This window comes from Scatophagus argus, chromosome 11, assembly GCF_020382885.2.
Source record: "Scatophagus argus isolate fScaArg1 chromosome 11, fScaArg1.pri, whole genome shotgun sequence".
Taxonomy (NCBI): Eukaryota; Metazoa; Chordata; class Actinopteri; family Scatophagidae; genus Scatophagus; species Scatophagus argus.
Window position 1 is genome coordinate 10,103,817 of NC_058503.1, and position 12,383 is coordinate 10,116,199.

Sequence of the window (12,383 nt, forward strand, 5' to 3'; positions counted from 1 at the left end):
TTTTGAAGTACCAGTTTACTGAAAGGACAAATGGAAACAACTCTTTAGCTGAATAGTTTGACGTTATGGATAATATTGTTTATTCACTTTTTACTGGAAGAGTAATGTGAAAAACATTGTGGTTCATTGAATATGAAGCCAACAGAGGCTGATTAGCTACAAAGATTGGAGACTGTAGGTGAAACAACCTGTAATAAAATCCTGATGAGCCTTCAAATTAAATGATAAAATACATCCTTGGCCCTTGCCCTCCAGAATGGCAGATGCCCCTTTCAACAAGACAGCGTCACTGATCCTAAACATTAAACTTGTCTTAAGAACAAGTATAAAAGTAACAAATTCAGCACAGTAATAAAATATTTGTTTATTTATTAGTCACTGTGAATTAATTTAGCAAAGCTAACCAGCTAAACTATTACTGACTGGCAGTAGCTTCACGTCTTATTTAACTCCTAGCAAGAAAGCCTCAAAGGGCTTTTTTTCTCTCAAGGAGATAGAAAGAAAGAGTGCATATGACAAATGTTAAAGAGATGATAGATGTAATGTAACAAGTGAAAGAATGATGCGAATGTAGGATTAAAGTTACATCTGTTAGTGAAAGGACTATTATTAGAATTGTCTGTCTGTGTGTGGGGTGCTATACCCTGTGCCCTCGCCACATAATTACAGCTATCTGAATGCCTTTGAATGCGCGTTGGCCCTTCAGCAAGGAGAAATCAAACCTAAAAGATTCCATTATATAATGCAGCATGTATTAGCAGGCAGGCTGCACGGAGACTGTACGAGGATATAACTCACACCTCCTATGGCAACCAAGAAAAACAAAGGGAAGGAAGGAAAGAAAGAGGAGGATGAGCTCTTTTAGTTTTGTCTGTGACTCTTTGTTTGCATCATAAAGTTCAGCAAGTGGTTTCAGACCAGCATGAGCTGGTGAGAGGAGGAGTAAGGCCAGAGAGACGCACAGATGAACAAAGTGGATACAGTTTTTCCACCAAAGCCTTTAAGGTAAGAGCTGATTTTATGACTAGTTCTTCTGTGTCCACTGGTTGGTTTTTAGTTTCAGTAAATCCAGATTTGTGAGAACTATGGTTGACCAAAATAAAGCTAAAATTGCATTTTTAATCAATCTAAATTCATTCATCTCTTGTCTTTGCTTGAACAAGTTTGAAGAGTAAACACAGTAGTTTACTGGATATTTTAATATAAATATTTCATTACAGGAATCTCACTGTGCCTTGTACTGAACACAGCACAGACAACAGAGCTGTAAACCTGAAGGACCACACAGTAAACAAGAGCGCTCTGGAAGTTGACTCTGAGCGGAATTGCCATTGATCCCAGAAAACAATTCCACTTCCCCTCTCGTTGCCGAAGAATTCTTCCCAGCAAAAAATAGAGCACCAGGGATGTAAGAAGAAAGGGGGAGCGGGGGGGGGGAGAAAGAGGAGTAGGAGGAGGAGAGACAGAAGGGAGGGCCATGAAGGGAAACACTCTCTCATGATGCCCCTGCTTTTCTTCTCATGCCCCCCTGTGTAGACTCACAGTTTGGTGTTGGGACGACACGAGGCTCAGACGCCATCCACGAGAACGCCAGCTCCCACTGATGTTCACAGAAAGAAGAAAAGTAGTCCCACCGTCGTGCTGAGCCTGTGGTCGTCTGCTCATCTTTGCATCCACTGAGTTAAAGGAAGACCTGTCTCACCGGGGGCACTGATAAGGAGCCTCTGCTCGATTAGAAATATTCTTACAAACCACAGGAGGAAAAGCAGGTAAGCCACAAAATGAACATCAGATAGAACAACTTCATTACCAAACCAGAAGAATGCAGATATTTGGGTAAACAATGTGAGCATCCTACTTCAAAACTACAGATGTAGGCTGTTGAAGTCTCTGGGAAACAGAGAGTATCTTTGGAGCAATGGGTAGGGAGGCCTGGCGTGCATTAGAGTTCCTGTCCTCCCTGGCAGGTACAGTTGTCACCCTACTTGCTCTCACTCCTTCCATCTTTCTCCCTCTTCCTCCCTTCTGCTCATAACTCGCAGAAGAGACACATATATTCAAACAAAGTGCTACACTGGAGACCTTAAGAAAGTAGAGCCACCAGCAATGTGTACAGACTGTCTGAAAACATTTAGGAGTTATTATCTCTGTGGTGTCTCAGGGGCAAATCCTTGAAGTTTTGATTTAAGGCTGTTTCAAATTCCCTCCACTGTTTCTTGTATCTACACAGAAATAACTGAAAGAAAATATGAGTGTGGGCAGTTTTAATTTTTTTCTGATGCAGATTTTATTTCAGATTCTGTAACAGGCGTGGTAGAAGAAGTAGTCCGATATTTTACTGCAGTAGAAGTATCAGTATCACAGTATATTCCATTACGAGTAAATGTCTTCTAATCAAAATGTTACTTCAGTTAAAGTTTAGAGGCACGAGCAGAAGCAATCTGTACTGCAAGGACAAAAGTAAAGATATGAACGCAGGTGATGTAGCCTACGCCTACGCATTAACTTGGTAGAACTTTTTTAACATTGTAGCTGGCTGTGGTGGAGCTTATTCTTCTTGTATATCCTTAGGTGATTTACTTCACTGTGCATAAGCAACAATATTTAATTCATATGTTCATTATAGATATTTAACATCTTAATCTGAACAATAAGAAGTAACTACGGCTATCAAATAAATGTAGTATAGTAAAAAATCATGGTATTTCCCTGTGAAATGGAAATGAGTACAAAGGAAGAGTAGCCAAAATTAAAAATACTCCAACAATGTACCTTAGAATTATGTTATATCTAAATGCAGTGCTTGAGCAAAGGTAGACTGATCTATGTAAGTCTAGACAAAATTTGTAAAAATTCAGAAAAGTGTCGTCACTAAAATTAATATCCACAACAAATCTGTTATGCACACCCTCAGACAAAGTGGCACCAAGTTATGTGGCAGTGCTTTTTGTTTGAAACTGAAGACACAGTCGACATTGAAAAGTAACCAACACTGTGACATTAGTGTGAGTCATAAAAGTCATAAGAAACAGACTTCTTATCTGAGTGGACTATAAAAAGCTAAACAACAGACTCAGTCAGTTCAAGGATGAACTTTCTTACTATAAAGACAGTCTTCCAAATTAAAAAAACAGACCAAAATAAACAAAAGATGTCACCTCCCAGAAATAACAGCTATTCAGGAATTTCTATCAGGAGTGTGTTCATCAGAATTTTCCTCTGTGAAACACCTTGCAGCTGTCTGGCCTGAAGTTTCCAGCGTAATGCCCTACGCAGCCAAACAACAGATCATAACAGGGCTGTGGGTCTGTGTACAGCACTGGGCACATGAAGAGCCAGACAGCCATGTAAGGTAGCAGGCAGCACATCGGCCCCGCTGGCTTCTCCTGGTGTGACTGATATATGGCAGCCTACATCCATGCAGACCTGAAAGTGGTGGCAACAGGTGACTCACATGAGTGGGAAGTGTTCTCCCCCTTCATCCCGCATCAGATCCACTTTGCAGGTCACACCATCCCTAACTCGTCCTTACACTGAGCCAGTAAAGCTAAAGTTAAACATGGTCATTCTTGATCGTAAGCCTGACACTCAGGGGAGTGATATGCACGCCACCCCAGCACTCCTGCTGCTAAACAGCTGCAGCAATGCGTAATGGGACTGACCCTCCACGCGTGCTGAAATCCTTGCCATGCTTCATATATAACACGCGTCTTTTGACCTTTGACATGTATGTGCAGGCAGTCGTTCTAATAACACAAATAATCCTTATTTATTTCCTTTATTATACCTATATAACCTCATCAAACAGTTTCAGTCACCCAGAAAGTAAAAATAACACTCCCTGAGCTGAATATCTGCAGCCTGGGTATGTTTGGCATCCTGTATGCAGGTCTGTTGATGTCAGGTAAGACTGATGAAGCTTGTGTATAAATGTGGTAGCGCACAGCAGTTGTGTAGTTAGTGTGACATTTTTCTCGTGCTCTGCTGTGGCTGTTTCACTGAAACATTACTGAGCTGTCAAAGTGAACTTCTGCAGCCAAGTTTGCTCAGGCTGTTGAGCTCCTGGCAGAGGCTTTTTTTCTCCCTTGGTAACTTCGCTCAGTCATTTACATCAGTCACAAAAAAACTTCAGATGATTAATATTTCAAAGGGGAGTGTAATTGGAGGGAAGTTTGCTGTTCATTCCACTTAAAAGGTGGATTACCTGAAAGAATTTCTTCCCAGATGAATATATGCAGATGGAATATTTAAGGTTAAGTAGTCATCAAGAGAAAAATGTCAAAAAAATTATTTACCAGTTGAGACTTTTTTGGTCTTTTTAATATAGTCAAATAAACACTAGGATCTTCCCTTAAAAATTTTGCCTTAAAATAACGATATCTGAACCACAGCAGTGACCAAACTCCTGGCACAGGGGGTGCCACATGGCAACATGGGCAGTGGTTAACACACTTCATAGCACACCTCAGCATGAAAAATTAGGAAATGTGTCTGGTCATACACCTCTAGACATTAAGCATTTAGCAATGGAATGATCTATGTGGAGATAATGTAGCCATAAAGTCCAAATGTGTTGTGTTTTTCTGATCTAGAACAAATAGGCGGCCACGTAGGTCTAAGTATGTCACACACTCACCGGCCACATTTGGTTCTCCACAATACTTTTAGAGCCTTGGGGCCCTCCGGCATGAGTATGTGTGGGCAAATTTGTCGCTATAGAAAATGTCAAATATTGTGGATACTATTGGGAAAAAGTTTTCTTACTGTGTTTTACTTTTTAACGAAAATGATAAATGACAGGCATGTGGTTGCTAAGCCAGCATGTTAAGATGAGAGCAAATTGTCTCAGACACAAGTAATAGCACAGTTGTACTTAGTGCACAGCACTCTGTAAAAATTCTTTCCTCCAGTGATATTAGTCTAAACAAGCCCCATTAAAAGGAAGCCAAGGAAATGTATACCTCACCATCTAATTGCCTGTGTGTTTATGGCGACGGCATGGGGCAGGCAGCGTATCCCGGTCCTCTATGAGGATCCGGAGTCTGTCAAACATGGCTTAGCGCTGAAAGTGCAGATCACTGAAGGAATGTTTAAATCAACCCTGCCCCCTGTTGTTCTTGGCCTGTGGCTACACTGCAGCCTGAGGGAAACCAGCAAGTGCTGGAAGATAACGGATAAAAACTGGCAGGGACATAAGAGTCTGGAAACTCGTAAACTAAAGTAGAAAGGAAAAATGTAATCATCGGCAGCTTGTCAGTAGTTCTGAGTGTTAAAACCTAAAGTCTGATAAATGATGTCTATCTCTGCATGACCTGATGGCCCCATAAAACTTCCATCCAGGGGTTTTTCCTGCCCAAGGTGCTGCCACAGCCCTGACTGATTCCTGGTCCAGAATTGCTGCCCTCTAAGGCAAAACTGAGGTTGGTCCAACAGATTGGAAGATTTACTGTTGTGTTGCAGGGTAGAGAAAACGCACAGCATTTATTCCTGTTTCTCTGCATGGCGTCACAGCAGCGGCCTTCATTTCACAGTGATGCGCTTTAGTAGCTGCTATTTCTTTCTCAGCTGCCTGGCTGCCATCCAGACCAACTCAGCATCAGGGCATGCACGTCTGACTGGAAGTTTAAATACAGTTGGTTTGTCCAGTTTGAGTTGACATTAAAGTGGTGAAATTACTTTTTGGCAGCAGTTCATACAGATTCTTTTTCTTTGCTTAGTTTATCATAATATCTTTCTAACACCTATCCTAGATGTCTTTCCATGGAACTCTTTCAACTCTTGGATATGCTTCCTCACACATACAATCATAAGGAGAGAGGGAGACTCAGAGGTCACCTGTGACGCTTCGATCAACGTCAAACTGAAATAGCTCGGAGGTGCATAATACCCCATTTGCGCAGTTCACCCTTCTGAATACCTTATAACCAGATTGTCCATTACTTCTCCATTGCTCTGCCACAGAGATTATAAACAAATATGACAGCCATGATGGTGTACAGGCAAAGCAGACTGCCCAGTAAAGAGCACAAGGTATCACAGTAAATCCATGGTTATTGCCAGGCTTCCAGAGAGCCAACAGAAGTGCAGGTATGATAGACAACTAATAGCAAACGGTGCTGTTACACCAGAGAAGATCAGTGGAAGCTCTGCTCTTATCCTCTCTGCCCCCCCTGCCTCCCACTCCTTTTAATACCTTGTTCCTTTTGTCCTTCGGAAATCATATTGTTTGAGATTGCTTCCGCTAAGAACAGGAAGAGGTAGTCAGTGAAAGGACAAAGAGACTAAGACTGCTGCCTGTCCTCATCTGAATTTAAGTATGACTAAGGAAAAGGAACAGTTCCCAACACTGTGTGTTTATACTAGTACTGTGTACTGTATGTATTTTTATATGTATATTCCCAGACAGTCAGACCAAATTACTACACCAACCAACTTACTGATGTACTGTAGGTACAGTGTTGAGTTATTTGTACTTGAGAATTTCTTTTTTACATTTACATTTTCTCAATGAAATGTTTTTGAAAATTTAAGTGCTTAGTTTCATTGCAGATTAAGCTAACAATTAACATGCAAAGCATCAGCTTCCAAAATATGGTTATTTTTAGCCCTGCTAGCAACATGACTTGTTCCACCACTTTGGTCGAGACTGAAATATCTTAAAAAGTTTGTGTTGGCATCGCATTTGCAGATATATTTGGTTTACCAAATATTATCAAAATAAAACAAATGACTGGACCATTTGGTGATAACTATTAAATATTAGCATGCTCACAATCTAAGTTAAGAGATGGTGAATATAGTAACATTAGCTTCTACCTGTATAACTTTAGCAGGTTAGCTCTCTCATTGTTAGTATGTTAGTATGCTAGCTCAGGCACAGCAATGCTTTGAGTTTAATGCTCAAGGGAAGTCATCACAAGAACACCGAACATGACGGAGTTGACCAGTTCAATATTTTTGTAGCTGTATTGCTGCTAGGGGATCTGAGCATCATGGTACTACACCAGTGACAGAACAACAAACTCTAATTTTCACATTTTAACACTCAAGGAACACACTGCAAATAAACACAAAACACAACATTTTACAAAAGGATTTTTGTTGTTTATCGCTGTTTGTTGTTGTTTTATTTAGAGTCATGATACTGGTTCATAATAATAGGAGACAATCCACAAATGTGAACTTTGTTTTAGTCCATGTGGAGATGTATTGTCACCAGGGTCTGCACAGGTGAGGAAAGCCTGTTGTTAGTATCAGCTGATAAGAACATGGCTGTTGTAGTGTGTCCCTCCTGCTATTGTTCTGGCTAAACTCTCACTCCTTGCCTCCTCCAGCTCTCTGCCTGTTTGTGATTTACTTCGAGTAAACATCACCAATTTCATCCCAAGAGGGATTTGAGCCAGTTTTTTGAGTGGGACTTGCTACACTAACTGATGACCCAACTGGTCTCCAACTGTGACCGTTCTGACGTTAGCGGGTATTAGATGCATACTGGAAAACAAATGTCAAACCACAAACTTTTCCTTGGTATGCACTGGTGTATCAGCCTGGATAAAGGTTTAACTTTTTCCTCTCCCACGTGGTGTGTGTTTTGTTTCTCGCCTCTCCCTTTTTTACAGATAAAGAGCACAAGGCTCTGATTTTCCATCTTATTGCCATATATATACTTCATAGAGACACTGAGGGAGGGGGAGAGACGGAGGGACAGATGGTCATGGTCATTTAGACCTTCTTTCTCTCACACACATAACCAGTGACAGCCAGGCAATTCAAAGTCCTGCACAGTGGACTACACAATGGGAATAACTTATTATGGAAGCAGCTGCTCTTGGATTACACTTGGAGGGAGATGAAGGGTGGTAAGAGATAATATTAACTCCCTGTTTGGCTCTTGTCGCTCTCTGTGATTGTAGTGATTATATTGTATGTTCTACAAGGCACGCCATTAAAATGACAGTTTGTTTTAACACACAGCTTTTAAGGAATGTATACGTTTTCTATTACCTTGCCAAGTAGGGCAGAAACTTCAGATGGGTGACGCGTCGGAAAAAACGTCAAACTTTCAGCCCTCTTTTCTTATGTTCTATGTCATCTGACCTTGATCTCTAATTGCATAGTAAAAGCTGACAGTTAGGCATATAAATGGCACATGTAGCCATCAGAGGTCACCTCTTGATGGAGTTTGATGGGTTTTGTTAACCCCTCAATGACAGAGGTCATTTATTGCACCCTTAAAGCTGTCTGGTGAACTGCCTTATAGGGTCATTCTTGGGCTGAGATTTGCCAGCCAGTCACTGCCATGTTTGGGTCTTACCTAAACTCTCACTAATGCTGGAGTCAAGAGGCAGAGGCACACACACACACACACATACACACAATGGACAGTTGGAAAGATATGATTGACGCTTCTAGTGTAGGAGGCATTGTTGCACAGAGGACAGTGTCTGCAGGTCATGGTCCACAGGCGAGATGGGGACCGTGCAGCTCAGTCCAGGTCACAGCATTAAAAGGACAAAGCCTCTTAGCTTTGACTTGCCCCGCGGTGGCCTGTGGTCTCTGTTTGTCATGCATAATTTGGAAATGGACATGAGGAATGTAAACATACATAACTTAATATTGAATCATATGTCTTAAAACAACCTCATTATTTATTTTTTCATGACTACCCAAACTTCCTCTCTGTCCCCCTCTCTCTGCGTCTCTTTGTCATGGGAAAATGGTTGTTCTCATGCCAGTGTCCAGTCCTCAAGCAATTCACAGGCAGAGAGGCTATTTTTATGCTTATGATGCCTCACACACGCCCAGGTCATTTCATCTGCACGAGTATAGAGGACCTACAGCTGTCTGACTGATTATTTCTCTTTTTTTCCACTCTCTTCTCTTCTCTGTTCATTCTCCACCTCTCAGTTTCTCCACCTTTTCACCTGTACTGCACCCACCCTCCAGTCTTTGTGTCTCAGGTGTGCGCTTGGCCTGTGAGCAGTGATGGGGGACTGGAGTCTCCTGGGGAATTTCCTAGAGGAGGTCCAGGAACACTCCACTTCGGTCGGGAAGGTCTGGCTCACCGTCCTCTTCATCTTTCGCATTCTGGTGCTGGGCACAGCAGCTGAGTCTTCCTGGGGCGACGAGCAGAGCGATTTCCTGTGTGACACTCAGCAGCCTGGTTGCACCAACGTGTGTTATGACAGCGCTTTCCCAATTGCCCACATCCGCTACTGGGTGCTGCAGATTGTTTTTGTCTCCACGCCGTCTCTCATCTACATGGGCCACGCCATGCATACGGTACGCAGGGAGGAGAAGCAGCGGAAGAAGGAGCAGGAAGAGAGGGAGGCAAGAGGGGAAGGCGGAGGAGACCTGGACGGGGAAAAGGAGTACCTCCAGCAGAAGGAGAAGGAAAGAGCAATGACATCTGAAGGGACTGGTCGTGTTCGCCTGAAAGGAGCGCTGCTGCAGACTTACATGCTGAGCATCATCATTCGCACAGTGATGGAGGTGGCATTTATTGTGGTGCAGTACCTGATCTATGGAGTGTTTCTCAAGGCGTTGTACCTGTGCAAGGCCTGGCCCTGCCCTAACCCTGTCAACTGCTACATGTCCCGGCCCACAGAGAAGAACGTTTTCATCATCTTCATGCTGGTGGTGGCTGGTGTTTCTCTGCTGCTTTCTGTGCTGGAGCTCTACCACCTTGCTTGGAAGAGCATCAAGAGGTGTGTACGTAACAAGATGATACAGAGGAGCAACAACAGAGCTGTGACAGTGGCTGTGTCCGCAGCCCTGGAGCCAAACAGCCCACCTCGGCCCCCAGCCTCCTGCACCCCGCCCCCTGACTTCACCCAGTGCCTGGCAACCCCAAGCTCCATGAATCCCATGACCTCAATGGCCTCTCATCCCTTCAACGACAGGATGGCACTGCAGCAGAACTCAGTCAACTTTGCCACCGAGCGGCATCACAGCTGCGACAACATGGAGGATGACGAAGACTTCCTGAGGATGAGATACGACCAAGCACCCACAGAGCTGCCCAATAGCTACTCCCCATCACCCCTGCTGCACTCCAGCTGCGTGAGGGACAAACGCCGCCTAAGCAAGACCAGTGGGACCAGCAGCCGGGCTCGCCAAGACGACCTGGCAGTATAGACTCACAACCAGAAAGAGTGGCTGACAGGGGGGAGAGGAGGTGGAGAGGCTGGATGTTCAGAGCCGAAGAGGAGGGAGAGAAAGATCAGTCAAAGACATCAAGACAAAGAAGAATCTGAGAGAAGTGGTCAGGTTTATTATGCAAACTATGGTGTCGAAACCTGACATTTGGCTTTAGAGGACGGATCGAAAGTTCATGTTAGAAAAAGACACTGAGGTCTGTGAGTGGAATAAGCAAACTTGATACATATGAGCTCTGTGAGCAGATAGTGTTTGTGAACTAATCTGTCCCAGAGCTTGAAAAACTGACAACCAAACTGCAAAAGAAAAATAATTTTGAGAGAACAGGGTAACAGGTGTGATGCCTAATTATTGCACATTTTATGTTTAAGTTGAACAGTTAAAGCCAAAAACTAAGAGAGATAAAGAGAACGATGTGATGCTCAACGCTTGTATGAGATGACTGTGAATCATTTCATTATCCTGCTGCGAATAAATAAGAGATGCATAATATGCAATAAACTGTTACACAAGCTGGCATATAAATTGGAAATGTGCAAATGTTTTTATGCAGCATATTTTCAGTGAATCAAATTCAAGTGCCTTAACAAGTGCGAAAATACATTTCTATAACACGTTTTCTATATATTCTGTGTTCCAAAAGCCATGGAAAAAGACTGTAAAACTAAAGTAAGGCATCTGCTGACTTGATAGTCTGACTGCACTACGCCTGAAGGTCAGCAAACATGTAATGCAACTCGACTTATCACTCTACAGTCTAAAACTGTGCGACTGAAACTGTATTCATTACTTATATATTTGACAGCAGCCTTTGTGTACAGAAGTGATGGGAGAATCTCGCCTGTTTCGGGATTTTATTTTTGAGAGGGATTCAAGGGAAAGGAAAAAGATGTGGTCCTGCTTGGATGCAGTCATGAGGAGATCCAGCCACTAGGTGGCAGCATTGCACTTAACGTTTTTCACTTCCTCTCCTGGAGCCATTGTGTAAATAGTGAATTTGTTCCAATCTAATATATGTTTCAGTTGATGTTCTTGAATGAAGTTTTTTTTCATTTTCAGCATTTCGTTTTTCTTCTGAGTAATTTTACATGTTGTGTGTGACAGCAGTTCCAGGGGTTTGAAGTTTAATCCTTCATATTTCCCACAGCAATAATTTCAGTCTACTGTGCATTCACTGCAGTCTCTGGTCCTTTCACAAAAAACATTTATGCAATAAATGTCATCATTAATAAACCATCAACTGTACAATCTGCTCTCTTGTCCTCACACTGTGTGATTTATTCAACTTCACAGATAATAAAAGATACAGATTTATGCTGGTAAATGATATATTAAATGTAGATGTAAACACACTGAATGTCTCACACTGATGAGTTTATATTTAGATCAACTACCACCAAATTAGAAACCTTGTGGTTAATTCAGAAATGCTGTCACCTGAAGGATAAGTGGAAATGAAGAAGGGAGATTATTAGCAGCCATACACTTATGAAGGGCATACTCAAATGAAGGATTTCCAGCATTTTTAAATCAGTATCTTATCACCATTTGTATTTTTCTGCCTGCGCTCACAAGAAAGGACCTGCAAGAGACACACTGGGGAAGATGTACAGTATTTACACAAAAACCGTCTCGCCTCCTCTGCCAGCAAGCTGAGCGCCAGTATCCAACTCGGTCTGTCACAAGCTGCGGCTGAGTTGAAAGCTGCAGTAAATGCTGCCATTTTGTTTGTTGGATGCAGATCAGATTCACCTCAGCAAGGTTACCATCACTCCATCATAGCTATGTAAGGTTACACCTCACAGAGAATGTATTTTAGCCAGGGTGATGACTCCATGTTGCTCTTCAATAAGATTGTTTCTCCGCAAATCAGTCACGGGCAAAGCTGAGGTGATGATTTAGGCACTGGTACTGGTATTCTTCTTTGTCTGCTCTCTTAATTTATTTAAAACTGAGATTAACATTAAAATTAGAATATGCTTCTCAGCTTTCAGTCTCTCAGGCAGACTTAATTTGAACAATGAACCCTGTATGAGAATTATCTCACTTGACTGACACCACAGGGTTTGGCACTAAGTTGAATATCCATTCAGGATGGAATGTGAGTGTCATTCAGTGATGAAACAAGCATTCAGATAACTTACAAGTCAATTAATATTCCGCTTGACTATAAGCAGCAGGTTAAAGTAAAAGTATCCAAAGTGAAAGTACTCGTTACACTGAAT

General features: G+C 42.3%; 1 protein-coding gene across 1 annotated transcript; it reads left to right on the forward strand.

Annotated features, from left to right (window-relative positions):
• The first annotated feature begins 608 nt into the window (after positions 1 to 608).
• Positions 609 to 11,405, forward strand: LOC124067441 (gap junction alpha-5 protein-like). Its single transcript, XM_046404770.1, has 3 exons — positions 609 to 1,005; positions 1,221 to 1,769; positions 8,908 to 11,405. Exon 3 carries the CDS (start codon positions 8,986 to 8,988, stop codon positions 10,135 to 10,137), a length of 1,152 nt encoding a protein of 383 aa, XP_046260726.1. The 5' UTR covers positions 609 to 1,005; positions 1,221 to 1,769; positions 8,908 to 8,985; the 3' UTR covers positions 10,138 to 11,405.
• The last annotated feature ends 978 nt before the right edge of the window (positions 11,406 to 12,383 follow it).

What these genes read in the sequence shown, in the direction of transcription:
- LOC124067441 (XM_046404770.1), top strand. Translation starts at nt 8,986, where the DNA reads ATGGGGGACTGGAGTCTCCTGGGGAATTTCCTAGAGGAGGTCCAGGAA.